The 26924-nt window shown below is 37.8% G+C and overlaps 1 protein-coding gene across 1 annotated transcript in view; it reads left to right on the top strand.

The window, feature by feature from the left end:
• AEBP2 (AE binding protein 2) overlaps positions 1-26924 on the top strand; it is a 58188-nt gene that overhangs the window by 17684 nt on the left and 13580 nt on the right. Inside the window, exons 2-5 of the mRNA XM_070410609.1 lie at positions 2619-2826; positions 12366-12473; positions 23202-23388; positions 26712-26836. Coding sequence (XP_070266710.1) covers positions 2619-2826; positions 12366-12473; positions 23202-23388; positions 26712-26836 — 628 coding nt within the window. The remainder of the gene's footprint in view (positions 1-2618; positions 2827-12365; positions 12474-23201; positions 23389-26711; positions 26837-26924) is intronic.

The raw sequence follows: 26924 nt of genomic DNA, 5'->3' as shown, positions 1-26924 counted from the left end.
TATCCATGTGACCTCAGGATGAATTTTAAATTCAACAGTTAACCTCAGAATAAAATAAAAATATTCCAGGTCACAAACATACTCTTTCCATTCCAGAGACATTTAAGCTTTCCTCCCTATATACCAGGGGTAGGTAACCTTTTTTCTGCCAAGGGTCCTTTGGATGTTTATAACATCATTCGAGGACCATACAAAATTATCAACTTAAAAAATTAGCCTGCTATATTTTTGGCAGGGCTAGATCAATTGATTATAAGACCCTTGGGCTGGACATTCCCTACTCCTGATATATACTCTAGGTCAGTGTTTCTCAAACATTTGCTCTTAAGAACTCTTGCTTTCTTAAATATTGAGAAATATGAATTATATATCAGTAAAAACGTTTAAAAAGTTACTGAAGATTCCAGAGCTTTTGTTTAATTTTTTTGTTAATCCTCAGCCAAGGACATTTTTTCCATTGATTTTTAGAGAGAATGGAAAGAAAGGGTTAGGGGAGAGAGAAACATTGATGTGAGAGAGACACATTGATTGATTGTCTCCTCCATGTACCCCAAGCGGACCAGGGATCTAACCTGCAACCCTGGTACATGCTCTTGACTGGGAATGGAATCCTCCACCCTTGGGTGCTGAGGCCAATGCTCCATTCACTGAACCACACCAGCCAGAGCCTAAAGAGTATTTTTTTTTTTAATATATTTTTTTAATTGATTTTTTACAGAGAGGAAGGGAGAGAGATAGAGAGTTAGAAACATCAATGAGAGAGAAACATCGATCAGCTGCCTCCTGCACATCTCCTACTGGGGATGTGCCCGCAACCCAGGTACATGCCCTTGACCGGAATCGAACCTGGGACCTTTCAGTCCGCAGGCCGACGCTCTATCCACTGAGCCAAACCGGTTTTGGCTAAAGAGTATTTTTATAAAATGTAAAATAACTTCTCCAGTTAAAGAAATAGAAGTGACATTGTTTTATTTTTAATGTCTTTAGTGTCTGGCTTAACAGCTAGTTCTCATCCGTGTCTCCTGCAATGAATTAGTTTGGTTGAACTATGTGATGAAAATCTGGCCTCATACAGATACTTGGTGGAAAAGGAAGGAGTATTTTTTTAAAAAATACATTTTTATTGATTTCAGAGAGGAAGGGGGAGAGAGATAGAAACATCAATGTGAGAGAGAATTATTGATTGGCTGCCTCCTGCACGCTCCTACTGGAGATTGAGCCCACAACCCAGGCATGTGCCCTGACTGGGAATTGAACCCTGATCATGGTCGATGCACAACCACTGAGCCACACTGGCCAGGATAAGACTATTTTTGTAACTGAAGCATCGTGCAAGAATATCTTTGCTAGTTCTTGGGGTGCATTTGTTGTTAGACACAAATCATTAAGCTTACTAAATAGGTTCAAATTCAGTTTAATTCTTAGGTGTGAGCAAATAAGGTTGAAATGGTATTAGTGAATGTTTTTAATTTTAGAAGAACGTGTGCTGAAATAATTGTGATTGAAGTATGTTTGCAACTTGCAGATGATTGAGAAAAACAAATTACATATAGCCAGTATCAGACTGAGATACATTTTTTTGTGTCTGAAATTGTCTGTAATAAAAACTTGGAGTAGGGAAGTAAACCCATTAATATAATACAATTTTTATAATTTACTGGTACTAAATTGCAAACTGCTATAGATAGCTTTTGATGGGTTTAGTCTGAAAATATTCTTTCTGTTGACTGTTCTGTAATTGAAGCTACTTTCATGTAGTTTTTCCTTTGGGAAGATATTTTTTTTAAAAAGTGATTTGTTTTTAAATGAAGGAGAAATTGTGTTACATTTCTTAAGATGTGAAATTTTAAGTACTTAAAATTACTCAATAACGTTTATTACTAATAGAATTTTTGGTAAATAAAAAGGTTACTAACATGTCATACTTTGTTTAGTAAATAAAAAGTAAAGGGGATTGATGGGCATTTTCAATTTTTTTTAGATAGATTAGATTAAAAGACATTTTATTTGGACTTTGGGTAAAATCAGAGAAATTTATTGCACCCAGTTTTCTCTCTTCTGCTTTTTTATTTAGAAGGGAAAATGCAGCCAAATTTCCCAACCTATTTGAGATGGAAAGAGGTAGGATGTGATGGCAGTTATATTCTTAGATTAATAAAGATACAAGGATGTCGGGTCATCTTGTGATTTGCAAAATTGTAAATATTATCTTTTGATTCTGATATACGTGTATCTGGAAACTATTCCTCCATTTTGCTTAGAACTATGGAAGAGATGAAAAGTGGTGACCTGTGTGCATATGTATGTTTGTGTGTGTTTGGTTTGTTTTTTGTAGTGTATAGTATTGGGGAGTTCATGACTGCCAAAAGTTATTTAAATTACCCCATGCATATCTGGTTTTGAGGTACTAGCATTTTTTTTTTTTTTTTGCACTTTGATTTGTACTTTATTGCCAACTATATAATCTCAAGGAAATTATTTGTTACTTTCTAATGGAAAATACGGGTAGTATGCTTTGTATGGGGCAGAATATCAAATGGTAACCTTAATTAAATATTTATAAGATCATATTCATGTTAGTGAATAGGAATAACACAGCCTTTTTTCTTCTTTTGTAGCATAAGCAGTACTATAATGGATGTAGACAGCACAATTTCCAGTGGGCGTTCAACTCCAGCAATGATGAATGGACAAGGAAGCACTACTTCTTCAAGCAAAAATATTGCCTATAATTGTTGTTGGGACCAGTGCCAGGCTTGCTTCAACTCTAGTCCAGATCTGGCAGATCACATCCGTTCCATACATGTAGATGGTCAGCGAGGAGGGGTTTGTTTTGTCATTTCTTTTTTTTACTCCCTGTGTTAATTAGTTTTATTAATTTATAATTGATAGGCTTTTTTCCCCGTCCAAGTAATTTGGGATTGTTTTTATACAGGCTTTATTTTTTCAAATGTTTGCAAATTTCCACTTGATGCAATCAAATTAAATAGAACATATGATGTGGTCTTTAATTTGCTCTTAGGTTTATTAGACTTTCTAAAGTATAGTCGGAATATTATAAATGAATACTGTGTATTCCAAAGTTCTGATGTTTTCAGTTGAGGACATTTAGGATTTGACACTTTATGATTTCTGTTAGGGTGGTTCTAAATTATCCCTGATGCTGAAATTAACTGGAGAGATCATTGGTATCAGGATTAGTGTATACAATCCTATTAAATGAAAATCTGCATTTACTATTTGCAAATGAAAACTGATCATCTTTTCCCAGGTCTTATCAGAGCTGATTTAGATAAAAAGTTCTGATTAGTCAGTATTGACTTATATTCTTTCAGGAATACATTTATACATTGTGTCAGTTCTTTTTTTTTTTTTAATTTATCTGTATTGATTTCAGAGAGGAAGGATGAGGGAGAGAGAGATAGAAACATCCATGATGAGAGAGAATCATGGATCGGCTGCCTTTTGCAGGTCCCCCCTGGGGATCGAGCCCACAGTCCAGGCATGTACCCTTGACCTGAATTGAACCTGGGACCTTTCAGTTCGCAGGCCGACGCTCTATCCACTGAGCCAAACCGGGTAGGGCAGTTCTGATAGTTTTATTGGATAGTAAATAAAGAGCTGAGCTAATTAGGTGAGTCAAAGTGGAATGGAACAAAATCTTTATAATATTATTTCTACTATTTATATTATTTTCAGCTTTATCTAGGTTTGTCTTGAATAATTACCATGTTTAGTACATTTTCTAGGAATTAATGTTACATTGTAAATACTGATAGTTTATTAGGCCACACATTTTCCATCACCCTGCCATCACTGTTGAGATATACTTATACTAAAACGGTTAAAATCATTAGGGTTTAATGAGTATGCAGCTGTTTCCAAAGTTCTATTATTGATCTTTAACCAAAAAACAATATAATCATATAAGCACCCCTAACATATTTACCTGTGGTATTACATTTAAAAACTTCTTTAAAAAGTATTTGCCGTTGTCACCATATGTTGTAATGTGTTAGCAGTCTTTTAAATACTCAAGCTTGATAAGTAAACATTTGTCTTATTATTAGATTTAATATATATGGTGTCTGGGTAGGTACCAGATGGTGTATTAATAAACTGTTCATCCTATGGTTTTTCACTGTTTAACCATCTCAGTGGTTAGGCAACTTTGGTAATATGTTTCTCCCCACCATACCTGCCCCTCCCCAATCAGGTTTTTGGTGAGAATTTTTCTTTTTTTTAAAAAAAATATATTTTTATTGATTTCAGGAAAGAAGGGAGAGGGGGAGAGAGAGAGAGAGAGAGAGAGAGAAAGAAACATCAGTGATGAGAGAGAATCTTTGATCGGCTTCCTATTGCAAGCCTAAACTTGGGATTGAGCGCACAACCCGGGCATGTGCCCTGACCAGGAATCAAATCATGATCTGGTTCATAGGTTGACACTCAATCACTGGCCGGGCTGAGAATTTTCTTAACCAAGTTGATTTCCTAGTCTTTACTGAGTTGCCTTTTTCGAGTCAATGCTTGATGTCACTTGGTATATATCACTACAGTAGTCTTTTGAGCCATGGCATGATGCTTTTTAGTAACTTGACTTAGCAGCTATGTAAAGGATTCCAAGCTATGTAGAAGATCCCTGGGTTTCTCTTAGTAAATGTGGAAGAATTTCACATTTCTAAGTCTTGGATTTTACAAGTTGAGTTGGCACACAGCCTTACGAGAATGTTTTCAGCTCTTTACAGATTTGTAGAAAAAATGTGACTTATAGATTGAATGTATCATGTAGTCACTGCAACTACATGCACCTTATTTATTTTTTAATATATATATATTTATTAATTTCAGAAAGGGAGAGGGAGAGAGAGATAGAAACTCGTATGATGAGAGAGAATCATTGATTGGCTGCCTCCTGCACACCCTCTCCTGGGGATTGAGCCCACAACCGGGACATGTGCCCTTAGTGGGAATCAAACCTGGGACCCTCCAGTCTGCAGGCTGATGCTTTATCCACTGAGCCAAACCAGCTAGGGATACATGTACCTTATTGATGATATAGAGCTAGACATGAAATCTTGTTAATTTCTGTAATAAGTATAAATTTGTTGAAATGAAAACCCCTATGTCATTTCTTGAATCCTTATTCATAAAATTACTTTGTTACAAATAATGATCCTCTGGCTAATTTTTAGAGTAAAAAAAAAAAAATATATATATATATATATTATATTATATGTATATTATATATATGCGTAAAATATATAAAACATCCTATATAATAAAAGGCTAATATGCAAATCGACAGAATGGCGGAATGACTGGTCGCTAGGACATGCACTGACCACCTGGGCAAACTCTCATTGCAGGAGCTGCCCCCTGCTGGTCAGTGCGCTCCCACAGGGGGATCGCTGTTCAGCCAGAAGCCGGGCTCATGGCTGGCTAGCACAGTGGTGGTGGCAGGAGCCTCTCCCGCCTCTGCTGCAGCACTAAGGATGTCTGACTGCTGGCTGAGGCCTGCTCCCCATGGGGAATGGGCCTAAGCCGTCAGTCAGACATTCCCCAAGGGCTCCCGGAGTGCAAGAGGGCACAGGCCAGGCTGAGGGATCCCCCCCTCCCCCCAGTGCATGAATTTCATGCACCGGGCCTCTAGCACGTGTGTGTGTGTGTGTGTGTGTGTGTGTGTGTGTGTGTGTGTATTAATCCTCACCTGAGAATTTTTTTTTTCTTTTTCAGAAAGTGGGATGGGGTGGGGGGCGGGGGGAGAGAGAGAGAGAGAGAGACAGACAGACATCAATTGGTTGCCTCTTGCATGAGCCCTGACCAGGGTCAGAGATGTGGAGCTAACCTGCAACCGAGGTAGGTGCCCTTGACGGGAATCCAGCATGTGGATGCTCTAACCACAGAAAACTGGCCAGGGCAAGAGAAATGTTATTTTGACCACAGAAAGGAGATCTCATTTAAAAAAAAAAATTAAAAAAAAAAAAATATATATATATATATATATACTTATTTATTTATTTTTTTTTTTAATTGATTTTAGTGAGTAAGAGAGAGATAGAAACAGTGATGCGAGAGAAACATTGATCAGGAATCATGTACCCTGACCGGGAATCAAACGGTCACCTCCTGATTCACAGGTCACTGCTCAATCACTGAGTGATGCTGGTCTGGCAAGAATCCTCATTCTTGAAGGACGTTAATTGCTGAACTACACATGTATTGGAGAAATGTAGAAAATACATCCGAATTTTTCTACAAACCAGTCATTGGTGTATATACAGACTATGCTTTTAGAATGAAAGTGTGAATGAGAATTTGAAAACCTGGAAATCTTGATCTGGTTTAATGCTTAAAGATAGAGTAGCTGTTGCTCTAGCTGGTTTTGCTCAGTGGATAGAGTGCCAGTCTATGGATTAAAGGGTCCCTGCTTCGATTCTGGTCAAGGACACGTGCCCGGGTTGCGGGCTTGATCTCCCGTAAGGGGCATGCAGAAGGCAGCTGATCAATGTTTCTCTCATCATTGATGTTTCTATTTCTCCCTCTCCCTTCCTCTCTGAAATCAATAAAAATATATTTTAAAAAATAGAGTAGCTGTTGTTTGGAATGTGTGTGTGTGTGTGTTTAAATGAACTCTTTGAAATTTGGAACTTGAAAAAAAATAATTTTAAGTGTACACTTCAGTGGCATTAGTACATTTACATTGTTGAACAACAATAATCACTGTCCATCTCCAGAACCTTTCATTATCCAAAACTGAAGTTTATACCAATTAAATAATAACTTCCTTGACTTCCCTTCCCCTAGCCCCTGGTAATTACTGTTCTACTTTCTGCATATAGTAAGTGGAAAATAGCAGGTTTTGATGACATAATTGTTTTTTTTTAATCTTTTAATTTCTTTTTTCTATCATATGTATTATACTATCATAATGGAATAGAAGCAAATGAGGAAAAAATTGGTAACTCTAGAGGACTTTGTGCTTTTAATTATTGAAAGATAATTTTACTGGAGCAGTAGGTTAGTAAGATTTAAATATTACATTAAATCTTTTTTTTTTCCTCATCCCACTTTGATCTTCACTCTGGAAAAAAACAAAACCATCATGTAACAGCTTAAAAACTTCCTTTTCCCCCTTTAAACAATGTTGCTGTGTCACTTGGACTTTATATTTATAGTCTGAAGCCAGATGAAGTTAAGTTTTCCTGACCTTTTCATGTATCAAAGTGGTTGGATACTTAACTCTATATTAAAAGTTACACTAACCATTGAAATAGCAAATTACAAATATACCGTTTTTAAAAAGAGTCATGAAATGGTTTTCTGCTATTTAAAATATAAAAACAGGCACAAAATATTAATTTTTTTGTTAAATGTAATAGAATTATGTTCTTGTGTCCATAATTTCATGTATGCCTGGATTTCCAAAACTAGACTGAGCTGTTTTACTAATCAAATTTCAAACCCCAGTGTTTTGATAGGTATGCAACTTCATCTTGTAGGATTTCAGTGGTCCAAAAAGATCCATTAGTCTTCTGTTCTTTCTCTTTTAACTATTTCTTACTTTAAATACAGTTGCTAGAAAGAAATATGTTCATGTTTCTTGATGCAGGAGTTATTTTACACCTTTTATTAAGTTTGCATTTGTAAATGTTCTTTGGTGTGTTTGAGGGGAGAGGACCAGAGGGTGATTAGGAGTGGGGGGTCAGTAGGATATTATTCAAAGACTTGAATGAGGCCAGTTACCTTTATGTTATATAAAATTTGTAGACTCTCAGGGTTACATCAGATTTCTGCTAGGAAGTGAAATCAATTTTAGGTGGTCACTTTGCGTTTTTTTGTTTGTTTGTTTTGTTTTTATCCTCACCTGAGAATATGTTTTTATTGATTTTTGGGGGGGGAGAGGGAAAGGAAGGGAGAGAGAGAAACATCCATGTGAAAGGGAAACATCGATCAGCTGCCCCCCAATTGGGGATCGAACCTGCAATCCATGTATGTGCCCTGACCAGGAATTGAACCCGAAACCTTTTGGTATATGGGACGACACTCCAACCAGCTAAGCTACCCAGCCAGGGCTCACTTTGTGTTTTGATCGCCAATCTGATATCTCCTGAATACAACATGAGATTTGTCATATCTTTTGCAATACATGAAAAATATTTTAGGTTTTTAAACATTTTTGTCCTCTGTTTTATTACATATCTTTAACAGAAAATTGAAAATGTTAATACATTTACTGTGGCTAAAATTAATGATACAAAATTATAGCTATCATTTTAGACAGATCTTGAAAGAGCAAACTGGTTTGAGACAAAATAGATATAAAAAAATATGCTTCTCTTTTGTATGTTCACATTTTGTAAAAGAAAGAATTTTTCCCTGAGAAATATTAGACCTTAACTCTAAAATCATCCATTTAACCCCTTCCTGATTTTATTTTTTACTATTTTATTTAAAATATATATATATATTTAAAATACATTGTTATTGATTTTGGAGAGGGAGATAGAAACATCAATGATGTGAGCATCACTGATCGGCTGCCTTCTGCACACTCTTTCCCCTCCCCAACTAGGGATGGAGCCTGCAATCCAGGCATGTGCCCTTGGCTGGAATCGAACCCGGGACCCTTCAGGCCGGATACTGACGCTCTATCCACTGAGCCAAACCAGCTAGGGCTAAAAAAAATTTTTATTGATTTCAGAGAGGAAGGGAGATGAGAGATAGATAGAAACATCAATGATGAAAGAGAATCATTGATCAGCTGCCTCCTACACACCCCTCACACTGGGAATTGAGCCTGCAACCCAGGCAATTGCCCTGACCAGAAATCGAACCGTGACTTCCTGGTTCATAGGTCGACACTGACCATTGAGAAGCACTGGCCGTGCGCGTGTACCTTTCTTTTTCATCCACAGTTGCAGAAAAATCTGGTGGCGGTTATTTTGAGACGGTATCTCCAATGTCTAATACAAACATTTTTTCTGTTAACGTCTTTCTTAGAGAATATACATCATCTTACATTTTTACCGTGTTTTGGAGTTATCAAATGTGTGTTCATAGTGTTTTTGATGAAAAGGGAAATAAGAGACTTAGATAAGTGATTTCTTCCAAAATTACATAGCTGTGAAATGTGAAAGCTTACTAGAATTTAGTCATTTGCTTTTGTTCTTTCTATTTCTGTTACATATAATACAACCTGATATACATCGAATGTTCTAATTTTTTTTTTTTTTTTTTTTTTTTTTTTTTTTTTTTTTTTTTTTAAAATATATTTTATTGATTTTTTACAGAGAGGAAGCGAGAGGGATAGAGAGTTAGAAACATCGACGAGAGAGAATCGATCAGCTGCCTCCTGCACACTCCCTACTGGGTATGTGCCCGCAACCAAGGTACATGCCCTTGACCGGAATCGAACCTGGGACCCTTGAGTCCGCAGGCCGGCGCTCTATCCGCTGAGCCAAACCGGTTAGGGCCGAATGTTCTAATTAATGTGGCTAAGTCTTAATTCATTTTAAGATAGGATAGAGGAACCTTAAGAGGTTTTATTTTTGAACTTTCATATTTGGGTTTAATTCCTATGGTGTTTGGTTTTTAGAATTTTTGCAATGAGAACGTTTCTAAAAACAGGGTATAAAATATTTTTAACAAACTGGCATCAGAAAAGAACTGAGGTTTGAATAAAGATTCTTATGTCAGATTTTGGACTACCTGTTTTTATCCAAGGGATTTTCTAATATAAATTAGGAAAGGAAATTTAGCTTTTAAAAATTTTGTGGATCCTTGATGTGGATTTTTAGTGCCATTGTGTATGTCAAGACTATCCTTGTGCAAGTTTATTGCTTCCTTCTTCTTGCCCCCTAATTATTTTTCAAATATTTCACAAGTATTTCATCCAAATATGGGTAAACATAGTTAGCTTTGGTCTCTTTACACTTAATTTCATTTCCTAAAATATTCACTAGGTTAAAGGTTATGGTTTTTCTTTGAATTTGAAGGTGTTGCCCTAATAGTGTTACTAGAAATTATTCCATCTCTAGTCTAGACCATACCTACTCACAATTAAGGCTATTATATGATGGAATTACATTGCCTCCATACTTATGTTTATTCATAGGGGAAAAAAATTAGAAGTTAGAGATTTGTGGTTTCTCTCAAATGTAGTGGTTGGTTAATATTAGGTTAGTGTTTGAATATTTTTCTGGAAAAAAAATTTTTTGAGAGTAATTCAGCACAGGGGTCACTTAAGAGTTATATCAGCAGAATTCTTCACTGTTACAAAAGTTGTTACATAAATTATATTAATTTTGTACCCAAATACTTGTTTTAAGGCATTTCTGATTTTTGGGTATGATTTATGAAAACTTTAAACCAAGCTTTGATTCCTGTTTATAACCTGGATTCAAAATTTAAGACTTTAAGAGTCTAGTAAGTCTTCAGTCAGGAAATTGATAGATAGCATTGATTATCTTATGTGATTATCAAATATTACTGAATTAGTTTCCATAACATCATAGGTGTAGCTTCACATTTTTTCCCTTTTTTCCTGAATGCATTTAAAAGGTAGCTTTTAATTTTGGGAACTTTAGCAATCATTTTATAAATGTGTACTAGGTCAGAAATTTTAAGTATGAAGGAAGAAATGTTAATGACATATCTTCTTAAAAAGACTCACAAATCTTTTGTGGAATCAGGATATAACTTTCTGAATAGTCACATCAAACAATGTTGCCTAGTTAGACCTATCTGATGTAAAATGGTTTTGGTTTTGAGTAAAAATTGATCTGTTATTTTAATGATTGCTTCCTTCGTTCTGTGTGTTTTTTTCTGTTTATGTGTAGTACATTATAGTCTTCAAAGTGTGGCTCTATTTATAATTGTTCTTACCTCAGAAAAGAGCAGAGCTTAAGAAATGGTACTTTGAAGGTGATGATTACAGTAGATTTGTATTTCTTTTTTTAAAATTAAAAAAAAATTGATTTCAGAGAGAGGAAGGGAGAGGGAGAGAGAGATAGAAACATCAATGAGAGAGAACCATCAATTGGCTGCCACCTGCACACCCCCTGCTGGGGATCGAGCCTGCAACCTAGGCCTGTGCCCTGACAGGGAATCGACCATGACATCCGGGTTCAGGGTCTATGCTCAGGCACTACACTGAGGCACACTGCCTGGGAGGGATTCATAATTTTTTTGCTGATTTTAGCGATCTGTTTTAATATCCAGTTTGATGGCAGTATAATCAATTAGAAAACTGATTTTCTAAACCCAGTCAAAAATGTAAATTACTATGATGATAGAGTAGCTCATGCCCATTGCTTTTGGAACTATGTTAATTTGACATTTTGCATTAGATTTTGCTTCCAATTTAAGATAATTAAAAATATATTTTTTTCAAATTTTATTTATTTTATTTTTAAACATATTTATTGATTTCAGAGAGAAAGGAAGAGGGAGAGAGAGATAGAAACATCCATGATGAGAGAGAATCAGAATCATGGATCAGCTGCCTCCTGCAAGTCCCCTACTGGGGATTGAGCCCACAACCGGGGCATGTGCCCTTGACTGGAATCGAACCTGGGACCGTTCAGTTCTCAGGCTGATGCTCTATCCACTGAGCCAAATCCGCTAGGGCTAAAAATATTTTAAATGACTATAACAATGTAAGAATAGGTAGTGTGCATGTGATAATAGAAATTTAGTTGTAATTTGATAGTTGTATTACTCATTCTTTGAAGATGCAACTATCAGTATCCACTAATGAACATTTGACTCTTTTTTTTTTTTCATTGTTTATATCTGTTTTCTTATTTAGGTTAATGCTTACCCCAGGATTTCTTTCCATTAATTTTTAGAGTGGGAGCGAAGGAAAGCGGGGAGAGACACAGAGAGAGAAAAACATTGATGTGAGGGAGAGAGACATTGATTGGTTGCCTACCGCACCCAGGTACTTGCCCTTGACCAGGAATCAAACCCTCTACCCTTTGGTGTGTGGGCTGACGCTCTAACCACTGAGAAACATGGGCCAGGGTTATGTTTTCTTGATAATTACAGTTAATGCGTGCCTGTTTCCTCATATAGTAAATACAAAATGGTTCATACATCTAGGTCCTAGGGATGTTTTGTTAATTTGTATATTTCCTTTTGAATGGTACTTTGGCATTGGTGTATTAGTTCCTTATTGAGGGAATGGACAACATCCTTAAGGGGGAAGGAAGGGTTACAAGCTTATCATACTGGAAGTTCAGTTTAACATTAAGCATTTGATTGGCTCTTTTTGTCAATTGAAGGCTTACAACATGCTCATTTGAGCTTAGAAGGAATAAAACTGTTGAAATAAGTACTGAAAGTTATTGCTCTTTTTTTAACAGGTATTTGTTTGCTTATGGAAAGGTTGTAAAGTATATAACACTCCGTCAACCAGTCAGAGTTGGTTACAGAGGCATATGCTGACACACAGTGGAGACAAACCTTTCAAGGTAAGTAAATGTATCTGAGTTTTATTTTTTAAATTTCAATGTAAATTGACAAGATTCTTAATGAGCATACTTTTGCCCTTAAATTTAAAAGAACCATTTGTTTTAACATGTTAGTGCATGTAATAGTGGACAGATCAATGACTTGAATGCATGTGTTTTTTTTTTTTAATCCTCACCTGAGGATATTTTTCCACTGGTTTTTAGAGGGAGTGGAAGGGAAGGAGGGAAGAGTTTGGGGAGGGAGAGAAACATCATTGTAAGAGGCACATCGATTGGTTGCCTCCCATACTCAGATTTTGGGATTCTTTAAACTATTCTCTTGATCTTTTCTTTTGTAATTGTGATTTTGATTCTTGTTAGTCAGCTAATATTACGCTTCATCATGGCTAAGTTGTTTAAACCCAATATTGCTCACAAATATTTACTTAACTGAAAAAAAATTAGTTGTATACAGCATATTTAGTGATTGTTTTGATTTCCTTTTTCTTTCTTGTCAATGTGGCTGTGGTTTGTCTGGATAAATTTGTATGTATATGTTTGAAACTGTTTCAGGTAAGCTCATTTTCCCCCCTACTCTGATATTTCTGTTTACTTTGAACACAGTATTTATAGTTATTTAGTTGTCTTGGGTTAATTTATTTACTGTAACTTTTCCTCAGCAACTAGTCTTCTATAGCTCAACATGATGGATTCCTTTCATAATATTGACAGTTGAGTAACTTCTCATTGTGGTAGAGTAATGTTTAAAAAACAGCCTTTCTTTCAAGTCTGAATTGGCCAATTTTTTTAGGTATTTTGGAACTAAGAACCTAACCTAAAAGGTTGATGAAGAGTAAAAGAAATTTTTTCAAACCAGACTTAAACTATTATATACTCACTCTAAGGTGGCTTATAGTTGGTGCATTCAAGCACATTCTGGTAATTTGTTGCAGCACACAGTGAGTGATACTAATATTACATCATTCACTGTGATGAGTGATGAAATAATTTCTTCAGTACCTTTATTATTTGCTCTATAATGGTAGTGATACTGCTCATATTAAAATCTCTTACTTTTCAATCTTAGTGAAGTAGAATTGACAAATAAAAATAAGATAGCTAAAAGTACATTGTGACTTGATATGCATATATAATTGTGAAAGGATTCCCTTCATTTACTTAATGCATCCATCACCTTACACACAACACATACATTGCAGTGAGAATCTTTTGCTTTTCAATACTTTCTCTGTAATAATATAAAGCTTTAAATACCCTAATTTGCTATCTTTCATTAATTCTTTGCCGTTTTTGTATGTCTTTGTGTATCTGCATTTGAAGCTCTCACGTTGTGTAGCCTTGGCAGCCAAGTTTTAAGAGGCTCCCACTCATACAAAGATGGTATCTATCTATAATAATAAAAGAGTAATATGCTAATTAGACTGGCTGAATGACCTTCTGGAAAAAGCCGGGGCTGCGAGGGTCGAGCCCCTTGCACGAATTTCTTGCATCGGGCCTCTAGATGAGTATAAATAAGGATAATATAGCTGCAATGATCATGCTTCTAAAAAATAAAAAATGACCTCTCCTGCCCCCCCAAAAAGAATGGTCACTGTTGGAGAATGGTAGGAATCTCATTATTTGGAAAGCCATAAGAATCGAGAGGTTCTTCTTTTATTATATGAACTGTGCCACGAGGTATCCAGATCCTGGTGCCTGAGTTGCACCCATGACCAATTAAATGTGATTCTCTGGGGTATGTTGCCAGGCATTGCTTTATTAAAAAAGATCTTTCCAGTAGTTCCGATGTGCACCCACACATAAGAAACTCTGTTCTACGAGGTAGTTCCCTTATTAGAGAAATATCACCTATGATATAGTAGCTACCAGGAAACATTTCTCTGATAAATGTGGTTTATCAGGAAATTCAGTGCTCCTTGAGAGGAAGAAAGGTCTATGCTGTGTTTACCATGTGCATGTTGCATGTGGGATTTTTATTAACTTACTCTTCTCTAGGCCTCCTTGATACCACACTTGCCTGTTTTTAATCCCCCCTCACCCATGCTTCCAAGCTCAGTGGCTGCTCCCTTTAGTCTGCTTTGCTGGCCTCTGCTCTACCTGACTTCTAAATGTTGGAGAGTACTCTTTAAGAGCTCTCACCCTTGGTGAGAATATAAATACTATTTATATCCTGGTTACTCTTAGATATGTATCTCTAGCCCTAACTTTCCTTCTTGGATTCCAGAATAGAATATTCACCTTGCAGTCTAATAGATCATTTTGAACTTAATTAACATGTACAAAATCTTGAGGTTTTCCATTTCAAAAATGGTTCTACTTGAGATTCAGTAAATAGTAAGATCATCCATCCAGTTACTCTGGTTTCAAGAGCCCTGCATTATTCTTGACTTATTTCTAAACTTCTGTATACTCCCCCTATCTGTAGTAGCAGATCCTGTCAGTTTGACCTGCAGTACATTATGAATTTGACTGCTACTTCTTACCGTCCTCTTTTATCCCCAGTTCATCTTCTGTGATAGTTAGTCACTACTATTTGAAATATTGGTAACTGCTCACTCTTTCCAAATTAAAATTCACATTTTTTTTAAAAAAAATCCTCACCTGAGGATATTTTTTTTTTTTTTCATTTTTAAAAAAATATATTTTCATTGATTTCAGAGAGGAAGGGAGAGGGAGAGAGAGATAGAAACATCAATGATGATTGGCTGCCTCCTGCACACCCCCAACTGGGGACCGAGCCCACAACCCAGGCACGTGCCCCTGACCAGAATCGAACCTGGGACCCTTCGGTCTGCAGTCCGACGCTCTATGCACCAAGCCAAACCAGCTAGGCCTAAAGTTCATTCTTAAAATTCTGAGGATATTTTTTCCATGGACTTTTATTACTATTTTTTCAATTGGATTTATTTTATTTTTTATTTAAAAAAATCTTTATTGTTGAAAGTATTACATAGGTCCCCTTTTATCTCCTATTTACCCCTTATAGTCCACTACACCCTCTATTCCCAGGACTCCACCACCCTATTGTCTGTGTCCATGGGTTATGCATATATGTATACAAGTTCTTTGGTTAATCTCTTTTTACCCACCCACCCTTTAGAGAGAGTAGGAGGGAGGGGGACAGAGAGAGAGAGAGAGAGAGAGAGAGAAAGAGAAACAGAAACATCTATGTGAGAGAGACACGTGAATAGGTTGCCTTGTGCACATGCCCTGACCAGAGCTGGGGATCGAGCCTGCAACTGAGGTACAACGAGGTATGTGCTTTTGACCAGAAAATGAACCCGTGACTCTTAGGTCTAAGGGCCAATAATACTCTTACCACTGAGCAAAACTGGCCAGGGCAAAATTCACATTTCTTAGCATTATGCAAGTAAGGTCTTCATTCCTGATTCTTACCTTCATCTCTAATCTCATTTGTTCCCTTACTATATCTTCATAGGAAATTGTGTTCTGGCCATAGTATGGCTATTTGTAGTTCTCAAATGGATCACACCGTACCTTCATTATGGTTTTTTGTGTAGGCTGTACTTCCTACCTGGAATTTTATTGATTGATTGATTTGAGAGAGAAACATAGATTTGTTATTCCACTTGTGTATGCACTCATTGGTGTTTCTTGTGTGTGCCGTAACTGAGGATGGAACTCTCAATCTTAGCATTTTAGGATGACACTCTAACTGGGCTTTACCTGGAATTTTAAAAAGCATTTGGGAAAATGTTTAGATTTATGGACAAGTTGTAGAGATAGTACAGAGTCCCCCTGTACTTTCACCCAGTTTGTTTCCTCTGATGTTATCATCTGATGTTACTTTGGTACATTTATCAAAACTAAGAAACCGGCATTTTACCTGGAATTTTTGTTTTCCTTAATATTACCTGTTAATAAATACTGTTATATCTTTTGTGAAACTGGTATTTTCTGCTTTATGTTTCTGTAGCCCCTTATGGAGTTTCATAGTACTTCATAGTCTTAGTACTGGCAAAGACAGTCTTAGTCATTTGAATAAATCTATTTAGGGGAGAAAAAAAACCCTCATTCCACATTTCAGATTTTAGAACAGCTACTTCATTCACCACAGTGGACGTAGAGTGTTTCAGTGGATTTGGGAGATAGAACATGTAAAACATTCAATCTCTAAAAACCAGGGTTTTTTTTCCTAATTGTTGAAATGGTGCTTTTTCATCAGAACACCATGTGAGGTGGCTTAAGTTCAGGGGTCACTGTTGTATGTGTGGGTGAAAACATGAATATTTGAACACTAAAATACCACTCAGTACCATGAAATGCTCACGTTACCAGGAATGAAGGTGCTACAGGCCATTTGAGGCAACAGCAAACTGTCTCTCACCTGTTTTCTGTGACACACACTGAGTGGAATATTGATTAGATGACACTTAAGGATTTGTATTTAAGTGAAATGTGTGTGATTGTGATTCTACTATATTTATCCTCCAATATAATAAGCAGGTAATATGCAAATTGACCCTCACTCCATCACACCGCCACAAGATGGCTGCGCCCACAGTGGAGGCGGGGTTCCTGTAACGAGCTGTAATGAGCGATCAGCAGGGACCTGAGGCTGCCCTTAATAGATAAGGGTGTGGCGCCAGGCCAGGGTGGGGGACCTAAGGCTGTGCCCCCCGCCCGGCGGGGCTTGATGGGGTCCTCAGGCTGCATCCCCCACCAGGCGGAGCTAGAAGGGGGACCTGAGGCCGTGCCCCCCACCCCGGTGCCGGGCTGGGGGAACTGAGGCTGCTCCCCCTGCCCTGGCGCCGGGCCGGGGGACTTGAGGGTGTGCTCCCCACCCAGCAGGGCTTGATGGGGGTGGGGCTGGCTGGGTCTGGTTCTCGCGTGATTTCGAGGTACATGGCGGTGAGCCGGGACTTGACTCTGGATCCCGAGTTGTGCCCCATACTCTGACAGGAGGAAGATTTTCATATATATTTTGCTAATTTTCTTTCATCTCTGACACTTCTATTATAGAGAAAGGGCAAATAGCAATATTAAAATATTTTCTCTAATTAATTCCCTTTTAATGTGCATGAATTTTGTGCACCAGGCTACTAGTCCACACTAATAATAGACAAATATGTAAATTGACCATACACCCATGGCGCCACACAGCCAATCAGGAGGGAATATGCAAATTAGCGGGACAAAGATGGCAGCGGCCACGGAGCCAGTGGGAGCGGGTGGGAGGCTTGGGTTGCCCCTGGTGAAGGAGAAAGCCAAGCTTCCCTCCCGCCCTGGCTGGCTGCTGAAGGAGGGGCCTGTGAGCGGTGGCCACGGAGCTGGCCTGAGCACGCGGGAGGCTTGGGTCGCCCAGGCCAGCTGCTGGGGCCTGAAAACGGCCCTCAGCCCCCTACCCAGGCTGGCCACGCCCCATGGGGTGAGGGTCCCTGCTGGGGGACGTGGCCAGCCTGCAAACAGCCATCAGCCCCTCACCCAGGCTGGCCACGACCCAAGTGAAGACCCTCACCCCATGGGCGCATGGCTGGCCTGCAAACTGCCCCAGCCCCTTGCCCAGGCTGACACCATGCCCAGTGAGGACTCCCACCCCAATGGGGGCGTGGCCGGCCTTCAAACCACCACAGGACACTCACCCAGGCTGCCCCGCCCCCTAAGGGAACCCCCACCCTGATCTGGGACACCCATCAGGGAAAACCAGCTGGCCCCCACCTCTGCACCAGGCCTCTATACTAATAAAAGGGCAATATGCTAATTAGACTGGGAGTCCTTCCAGGAGACCTTCCAGACGTTCTTCTGGACAAAGCCATGGTGGCGGGGCCAAGGTAGAGGTGGTTAGGGGCAAGAGGGGAGGGCAGTTGTGGGTGATCAGGTCGGTGGGGGGCGTTGGGGGTGATCAGGCCAGTGGTGGGTGGCAGTTGGGGACGAGCGGGCCATCAGTGGGGGTCAGTTGTGGGCGAGCGGGCCGTCAGTGGGGGTCAGTTGTGGGCGAGCGGGCCAGCGCGGGGGGGCAGTTGGGGGCAAGCAGGCCAGCAGACAGAGTGGTTAGGGGCAATCAGGCTGGCAGGCAGGTGAGCGGTTAGGAGCTAACACTTGGGTTGCGGGTGAATTTCCCGCCAAAATATAAGATGGCGCGTTAAAATGCCTATATCTTTTGAAGTATGGGTTCAATTGAAATGAAATATTTGGTAATACGCAGTTACAATCGGCCCGAGTTTACACGTTTCCTGCATTCCACCGCAAATCTATATGAACCGAGTTTAAGACGGCTCCCGCGGAGTACGCGCAATTCACGCGAGCCGACTTAACTCGTTTCCCGCAACCCAAGTGCTAGCAGTCCTGGATTGTGAGAGGGTGCAGGCCGGGCTGAGGGATTCCAACCACCCCCCCCCGTGCATGCACAAATTTCGTGCACCAGGCCGCTAGTTTTTAATAAAAGTACTGTTTTTCATTCTAAATTTTTATAGATATGTTTATGGTCCTTAATTGATGAATGATCAAAATCAAAGAAAACAGTTTTCTCTTAGCATTCTCATTATTGACTTTATTTTTAGACCATTTAATCATGGATTTAATTGTTGATTAAAATAAACTTGTGATATATACTCTTAGTTTTAGATGTACCAGGGCCTATTCTTTGCAGTCTTGAAGGATCCCAGGAGAAAATGAATCCACTAAATCTACTGGGAACCTTATAATTAAGGCTAATACCAGTGGAATCATACCACAAAATCCCTCAGATTTTAAACCTGAGGGGTTGGATCTAAACTGTTACTGTCATCTCTGCCTTTTAATTATAGTCAAGTAGCTATTCTAAAATTTTAAAATGCAGAGCTTTTCCAGCAAATTTGTTTGACTAACCAATATTAAACTGGGAACCCAAGGGCAAAGACTCTTATTTATGTTATACTTGAGGCCTGGTGCATGAATTCCTGCCCTCCGAAGGGGAGTGGCCTTGGGATCAGGCTGAACCCAGCTCTGACATTCCCTGAGGGGTCCCAATTGCGAGAGGGCACAGGCCAGGCCAAGGGACTCCACTAATGTAAGATCGGGCCAGGGAGAGACTGCGGGAGGGCTCCAGGGTGTGTCTGGCTCATCTTGCTCAGTCCCGATCGGCCGGACTCCAACAGCAAGCTAACCTACCAGTCGGAGCGTCTGCCCCCTGATGGTCAGTGCACGTCATAGCGACTGGTTGACCAGTCGACTGTCTGCCCTGTGGTGGTCAGTGCACATCATAGTGAGCAGTTGAGTGGCCTTAGCATATCATTAGCAGGTTACGTTTTGATTGGTTGAATAGTTGACTGGTCATTGGATGACCAGACACTTAGCAGATTAGGCTTTTATTACATAGGATTCTTTGAAGTATCTAACACATTGGCTACAAAAGGTGCTTATTTTAATGTATGTTTTTATAATATATGTTAGGGAATATAGGGATGGTATCTTCTTGGAAAGTAAGAAAAATAAGTATTGTATGGCTTATTTTGTGGCAGTACTGTGTAATAGAAATATGTTTAAACCAGATAGGTCATTTAAAAATTTCCAATGCTACATTAAAATAATTGAAACCAGTTAAAATAACTTAAATATCTTTGAAATAACCCATTACATTATTTCAGTATCGTATAAGTGTGCAAAATTAATGAAATGTTTTACTCTTTATGATACCAAGTCTTCCAAATTCAGTGTGTATTTTATAGCCATATTTCAAATGCTCAGTTAGTTATATTTATCTAATAGCTAAAATGTATTGGATAGTGCAAAACTAACCTATACTAGTAAGTGTAATTCCACTTAAAAAGTACTCTCAATTCAGATGCTAAACAGTTGGTCTCTGTTTAGATATTATAAAATTTGCAGTTTCAAAGGTAGAATCACATACCCAAGTTGTTCAAACATACTTAAAAGTTTTTCAGTAGTTAAGTATTGTGTTTTAAATTAAAAATCAAAATGGTTATTAAGAAAGTACAACTAAAAACCATAAAGAGTCCTAGCTGGTTTAGCTCAGTGGGCAGAGTGTCAGCCTGCAGACTGAAGGGTCCCAGGTTTGATTCTGGTCAAGGTCACATGTCTGGGTTGCGGGCTCCATCCCCAGTGTGGGGTGTGCAGGAGGCAGCCAATCAGTGATTCTCTCCCATCATTAATGTTTCTCTCTCTCTCTCCCTTTCCCTTCCTCTCTGAAATCAATTATAATAAAAAAACCATAAAGGTACTACTTCTTACTAGATGGTTTTAATAAAAGAAAAGAAAAATATTTGGCAAGGATATAGAACTGATGGTTATACAACATTGTGAATAGACAACCCTAAATTGTATTCTTTAACATAGTATGATATGTGAATTTCACCTCAATCAATAATAAAAATTAATTTAAATACAATTAAAAATTTGGTTTCTTAGTTGTAGTAGCCTTACTTGGCTCTTGGCTCCTGTAGTCGACAGGGTCATTCTATGGCAATATGGTAAACTGTAGAAGATGGAAACTTTAAAAAGCATTATTCTTTCTTGGTACTCAAAGCATGTGTAGTAAATTTTTACATTCTAAGAATTCAGTAACCATTAGATACTAAACTTCTCATGGTCGGGGTCTATAGCTGAACATTCTTGGTGCAGGCTATCGGAGGCCACACAATATTCATAGGGTCCTTGTAAGAAGTAAATGCAATATTATTTTAAAGTTCAGGATATGGCTGACTGCTTTTCTCAGGGTTCCTGTAGCACTCTGTGCCTTACCCCTGATGGTAGTCCTTTGAAGTTACTTTATATGTATGTCTTGGTGACCACATGTAAGTAAGCACTTTCAGGGTGAGAACTATATCTGTCATCCTTATACTGACAGAATCTTGCATAGAACTGGACATAAAATAGATAATGATTTGAACTAAAACCTTGAATCATTCCTCTGCCTCTTAACTTAGTGTGCACCCTAGAATGGGCAAAGATTTTTATTAGTAATGCTGAGTACAATTAGAGCCCATATGTCTCTTGTATTTCAAAGTAAAAAAGAATAACTGTTAATGGCATTATATAAGGAGCTTGCTGTAAAGTGTTTCAGCCAGCATTGGTTTTATCAGGTTCTCTAAGCAGTTCATTTCTGCTGATACATAGAAATATACCTATGATGTAAAATGAATGGAAGGGTTGAGTTGGGAGAAGTATCTAGATATGCAGTGAAAGTGTAAGGATCTCCTCAAAGGAGGATGAGCTCCTTTTCACTTAGGCAGTTTTAGAGAGACTTTGTGAATAAAATTAGGATCTCTACTAATAGAGGGTTGTGTTGTGCTTTTAGAAGTTTAAAATGGTAGATGTGCCTGTTGATAGAAAGACCCTGAATGGAGATTTTTTGTGACGTTACCTACCTAAAATGTAATATAAATTGAACCACCTAGGAATAATCTCATGCATGTAATTGGTTAAATGTAACAGATTTGTATGGCTGGACTTTGGTTGTCAAGTCAGAAACTAAGTCAATAAATTACTAATAGAAAAGATACCAGCAATCTAGCTGTGGGTTTTGCTGTTTGGGGCTTATTTTGGAAAATGTTATTTGTTTTATATAACATTCATTTGTTAGAAGACCTGCATATATTATTTCCTAAGAGCTAACTAGAAATCATCCACTTTTACTATAACTAATTTGTATATTGTAATTTTTAACATATATGCTAATTTTAGTGATATCCAAGCGTTCTGCATTCATTATTGGAATAGCAGATCCACCAGGTTGACTTAAATAGCTAATCTTTTGTTTTCTCAATCTTGTAAGTATAGAAGGCTAAAGAGGCAGTAATTAATGGAACTTATAGAGAAGCTGCATAAGCCCAACTCTGAGCATAAGTCTTCTGTGAGAGGCTAGATTTAATAGTTTAAAAATCAGTGTTACTGCCCTAGCTGGTTTGACACAGTGGATAGAGCGTTGGCCTGTGGACTGAAGGGTCCCGGGTTCGATTCCGGTCAAGGGCATGTTCCAGGATTGTGGGCTCGAGCCCCAATAGGGGCATTCAGGAGGCAGCCGATCAATGATTTTCTCTCATCATTGATGTTTCTATCTCTCTCTCCCTCTCCTTTCCTCTCTGAAATCAATAAAAATACATTTTTTAAAAAAAATATCAGTGTTACTGCCTGGCTGGTATGGCTTAGCTGTTGAGCGGTGACCCAGGAACCAAGAGGTCGCCAGTTTGATCCCTAGTCAGGGCACATGCCAGGGTTGCTGGCTCGATCCCCAGTAGGCAGCAGATTGATGATGTTCGTCTTCTCTCATCGATGTTTCTATTTCTCCCTCTCCCTTCTTCTCTGTCTAAAAATCAATAAAAGCATATTTTAAAAATATCTGTAATACTACATTTCTTTCCTATCTGTTAGAATAGCAGGTTGGTTTTGAAATAGCATATGTTATAAGATAAAAATAATTTTAAAAATCTAGAACGCAAGTAGTTGGTAGGTATTTAGTTCTTTGGTGTAAAATAACTTGTTGCTCCTCTTACAAAAGTGGTTAATTCAAAACCAGATTTTTCTGGAAAGAAGGTTCCACTGTTTTTGTCTTGTGTATAGTGGGAAGAGCAGTAAATTGGGGAGTCATGAAACTTGAATTTTATTTTCCAGCTCTGCCACTACCTAATGTATATGACTTTGGGCAACTTATAAAATAAAATGAGAGGGTTCTTATTTCCTGGAATTAGTTCTATAGCTGGCTGATTTACTTCTGAAAATTTACTTGTTCCCAACACAGCATCCCTGATATGCTTTTTTACTTTTATTTAGTGTGTTGTTGGTGGCTGCAATGCCAGCTTTGCTTCTCAGGGAGGGCTAGCTCGCCACGTACCCACACACTTCAGTCAGCAGAACTCCTCAAAAGTTTCTAGCCAGCCAAAGGCCAAAGAAGAATCTCCTTCTAAAGCTGGAATGAACAAAAGAAGGAAATTAAAGAACAAAAGACGACGCTCATTACGTAAGTGTTTCACTGAAAATCTGTGTGTATTACAGTGCTTTTGTTCATATCTTATTCTTTCATGAAAAACAGTTTTTACTGTTCTTCAACTCTGCTTATCTACTTTTGTTAACAATAATAAACAGACAGGATAACTGTGGAACAATATGAGAATTCAGTAACAGTTTTATCTGTAGTAGCTAAGAAAGTGTGAGTCTATGTATATGGCTTTAGAATACAAACTATATAGAATTACATTTTGAGGGCTACTTTGATTTTGTTCTAAGAAAATTTAAAACATGGTGGCAGTGTTGATGTTTCTAATAGTTTTTCTAAAAAATTGAACATGCTAAAGGTAAAGTACAAGTAAAAGTTAAGATAGGTTATATCTGCTCCAAAGTGATGTGTGTGTGAATAGCAAAACTATTTTTTTTAAAAAATATATTTTATTGATTTTTTACAGAGAAGAAGGGAGAGGGACAGAGAGCTAGAAACATCGATGAGAGAGATCAATCAGCTGCCTCCTACATGCCCCCCAGTGGGGATGTGCCCGCAACCAAGATACATGCCCCTGACCGGAATCGAACCCGGGACCCTTCGGTCCGAAGGCCAACGCTCTATCCACTGAGCCAAACCGGTTTGGCAGCAAAACTATTTTTGTGTTTCAGCACTTCACAGTCTATTGTAACACACACATAACAATTGTTATGTACTTAATTACTAGATTATGAGATATATCTTGGATATTTAGGGTAGAACACAATTAGATGGCAAGACTTGTAAATGTTGGGAGCAGGAATTGACTTTGAAACCCCAGAGCCCTGCCTGGTTCATAGTGTCCACCTGCTAACTAAATATATCTTGAATGAAGAAATATGAGGGAAGCTATCATTGAAATGGGAGGCCACTGCAAGGGTGAACTAGAAAGAAAAAAAGATTGCATCTTGTTTTTTCTCTTGGGATTTTTGAGTAGAGTATAGGAGAAACTTCAGACACTAATCCAGACTATAAAGCAGTTATCTCTAAAACATTGAAATATTTTTGTTACTACAAAGCTACAGTGGACAAATGAACACACTACAAGTGAAAAATATACCTCTCTAAACTCTTAATTTTCTTATTGTTGAAATTAAACATTTATTTTTCAAAGTTCTATTGAATTTAGGTTATGGATCCAGTTACCTTTTGATTATGAGGCTTACCAGTTTTAAAAAAATGCTTGTGTACATAATTCTAACATATGTATATAGTATATACGGGTAATACTGCTAATGCACATCATAAAACAGTTACCAAGAAGGACTATTGAAAAGCAGTGAGTTGAAAAGTGATATTTTCTTCCTTACTCGAATGCAGCAGTTCTCAACCTGTGGGTCGCTACCATTGGAAAACACATAGAGCATATCAGATATTTACGTTACGATTCATAATAGTAGCAAAATTACAGTTATGAAGTAGCAACGAAAATAATTTTATGGTTGGGGGTCACCACAACATGAGGAACTGTATTAATGGGTCGAGGCATTAGGAAGGTTGAGAACCACTGCTCTAATGGATCATAACACTCACCTACTTTGGAGACTATTGTTCAAGTTTAGTATTCTTTTTTGTTGTTGTTTATGCTCACCTGAGGATATTTTTTTCATTGAAAAAGTGGAGTGGAGAGAGGTGTGTGGAGGGGGGAGAAACATCGATGTGAGAGAGACACATGGATTGGTTGCCTCCCACATGTGCCCTGACTGGGGTTGGGGATCAAACCTGGAACCCAGGTACTTGCTTTTAACTGGGAATCGGACCTGCGACCAACACTAACCACTGAGAAACACCGGCCAGGTCAAGTTTAGTATACTTTGATACTTTAATAGTGGACATAACATGGTTAAGGTCTGAATAGAATAGAGTCTTAAGTTTGAGAGCTCCTTATAAATTTAATTCTAGTGATGACATCTATGTTTGAATCTTGAATGGGTAGTGGTAGATTTGAATGATTTAGAGAAGTTATTTTTCTTTTTAAACTTTATTTTTATTGTTGACACTATTACAGATACCCCCCCCCCCCCCCCGTTTTTGCCCACCTCCACCTATTTTTATTTTCTCCAAGTGCTTATCCTTCTCAGGAAAAAGCATATTTGGAGAGCATAGAGAAAGTACACTTTTTCCCCAGTAGTCACAGATCTAATGGGAAGGGGATTTGTTTCTTAGCATTAAGTAAAATCATAACCCTTTTCTCTTATAAATGTTAAATATTTTTTCTTTTTAATTTCTCATTACTTCATTCTTAGTTTTATGGGTTCTGCTAGTTTGTTACTAGTTGGTGTTTTTCTTATTTCTTTCTGAGAAAAATCCAGTGACAACAGAGGTATCTAGGTTGCTTTGCGAATGCCAGCTTGTAAAATACCCCCTGCTCTCCCCAAAAGCTCTGGTGGATTAGTGTAGATGTTCTGACAGCTCCATGAATGGTGGAGGTAAATCCACCACACATAGTAGTAAATCAGAATAGTAAATCAGCTACATGTAATTCAGAATATGCTCTACTGTGAAATCAAGCCATTTCTTCTGTTGTCGGTAAATTTTAATTTTTAATTACAGATGATCTGATAAGATTACATGTATTAATAAGCTCCACAGTTGTAAAACAACAAATTAATTTTCCTTATTTTGAGCAATTTTCCTTATTTTGTTCTAATTAAGAATAAAAATAATATAATTTGTAATATTGGTGGGATGAAAATAAAAATTTTTAAATGTTCTTACCAAATTAAATCTTCAATGTATAAGTTTGTTGTGAACACACTAAAAGTTTGCTTTAGAAGAGTTATTTATAATCAAGAAATACTTACCCAAAACCCCCAAATAATATTACCACTGTTAAATTTGGAAAAATTTTGATTACATATTAATGTAAAATGTTCATGAAGTGCATTCCATATATTTGTGGTGAATGAGATCTCAGTGTGTTACATAGATGGAGGTGGTCATCAGATTGTTGAAAATGCAGAGTGGTGCTCGGAGAGATACTGGAATAAAATACAAAATTATGTGAAAAATATAGTAGCTGAAATGTGGAATCATAAGTTCTGAAGTTAGAACCTCACACACCAAGAGGCCGAATTAACTTATATTCACTCATTAGTTGGGATTTTGCTTTTGTACATCCTTATCTTGTCAGCTAGACTCTGTATTTTGAAAGCAAAGAAAATTTTGGATTTAAACACTAGATTGATACTTCTTAATTGTTTCTATCTTTCTTATTACATATTTTTGTGGAAAATGGACTACATGGCTGTTTAGCAGACTGTTGTATTTATGTATGTATTCTTTATTTCTTTTGTATTGATTTTTAGCACGACCACATGATTTCTTCGATGCACAAACACTGGATGCGATAAGACATCGAGCCATATGCTTTAACCTCTCAGCTCATATAGAAAGTTTAGGGAAGGGACACAGTGTTGTTTTTCATAGTACTGTAAGTATTTGTTTTTGTTTTTCAAATTATTTGCATAGGTTTGTGAAAATGTGTATTTTAACTTTCTAAATTGCTCACAATCTACAAA

Source organism: Myotis yumanensis, unplaced genomic scaffold (assembly GCF_028538775.1).
Source record: "Myotis yumanensis isolate MYYU_CA2020_CCGP unplaced genomic scaffold, mMyoYum1.0.hap1 SCAF_3, whole genome shotgun sequence".
NCBI classification, from domain to species: domain Eukaryota; kingdom Metazoa; phylum Chordata; class Mammalia; order Chiroptera; family Vespertilionidae; genus Myotis; species Myotis yumanensis.
This window is presented reverse-complemented; position numbering and strand designations above follow the sequence as displayed.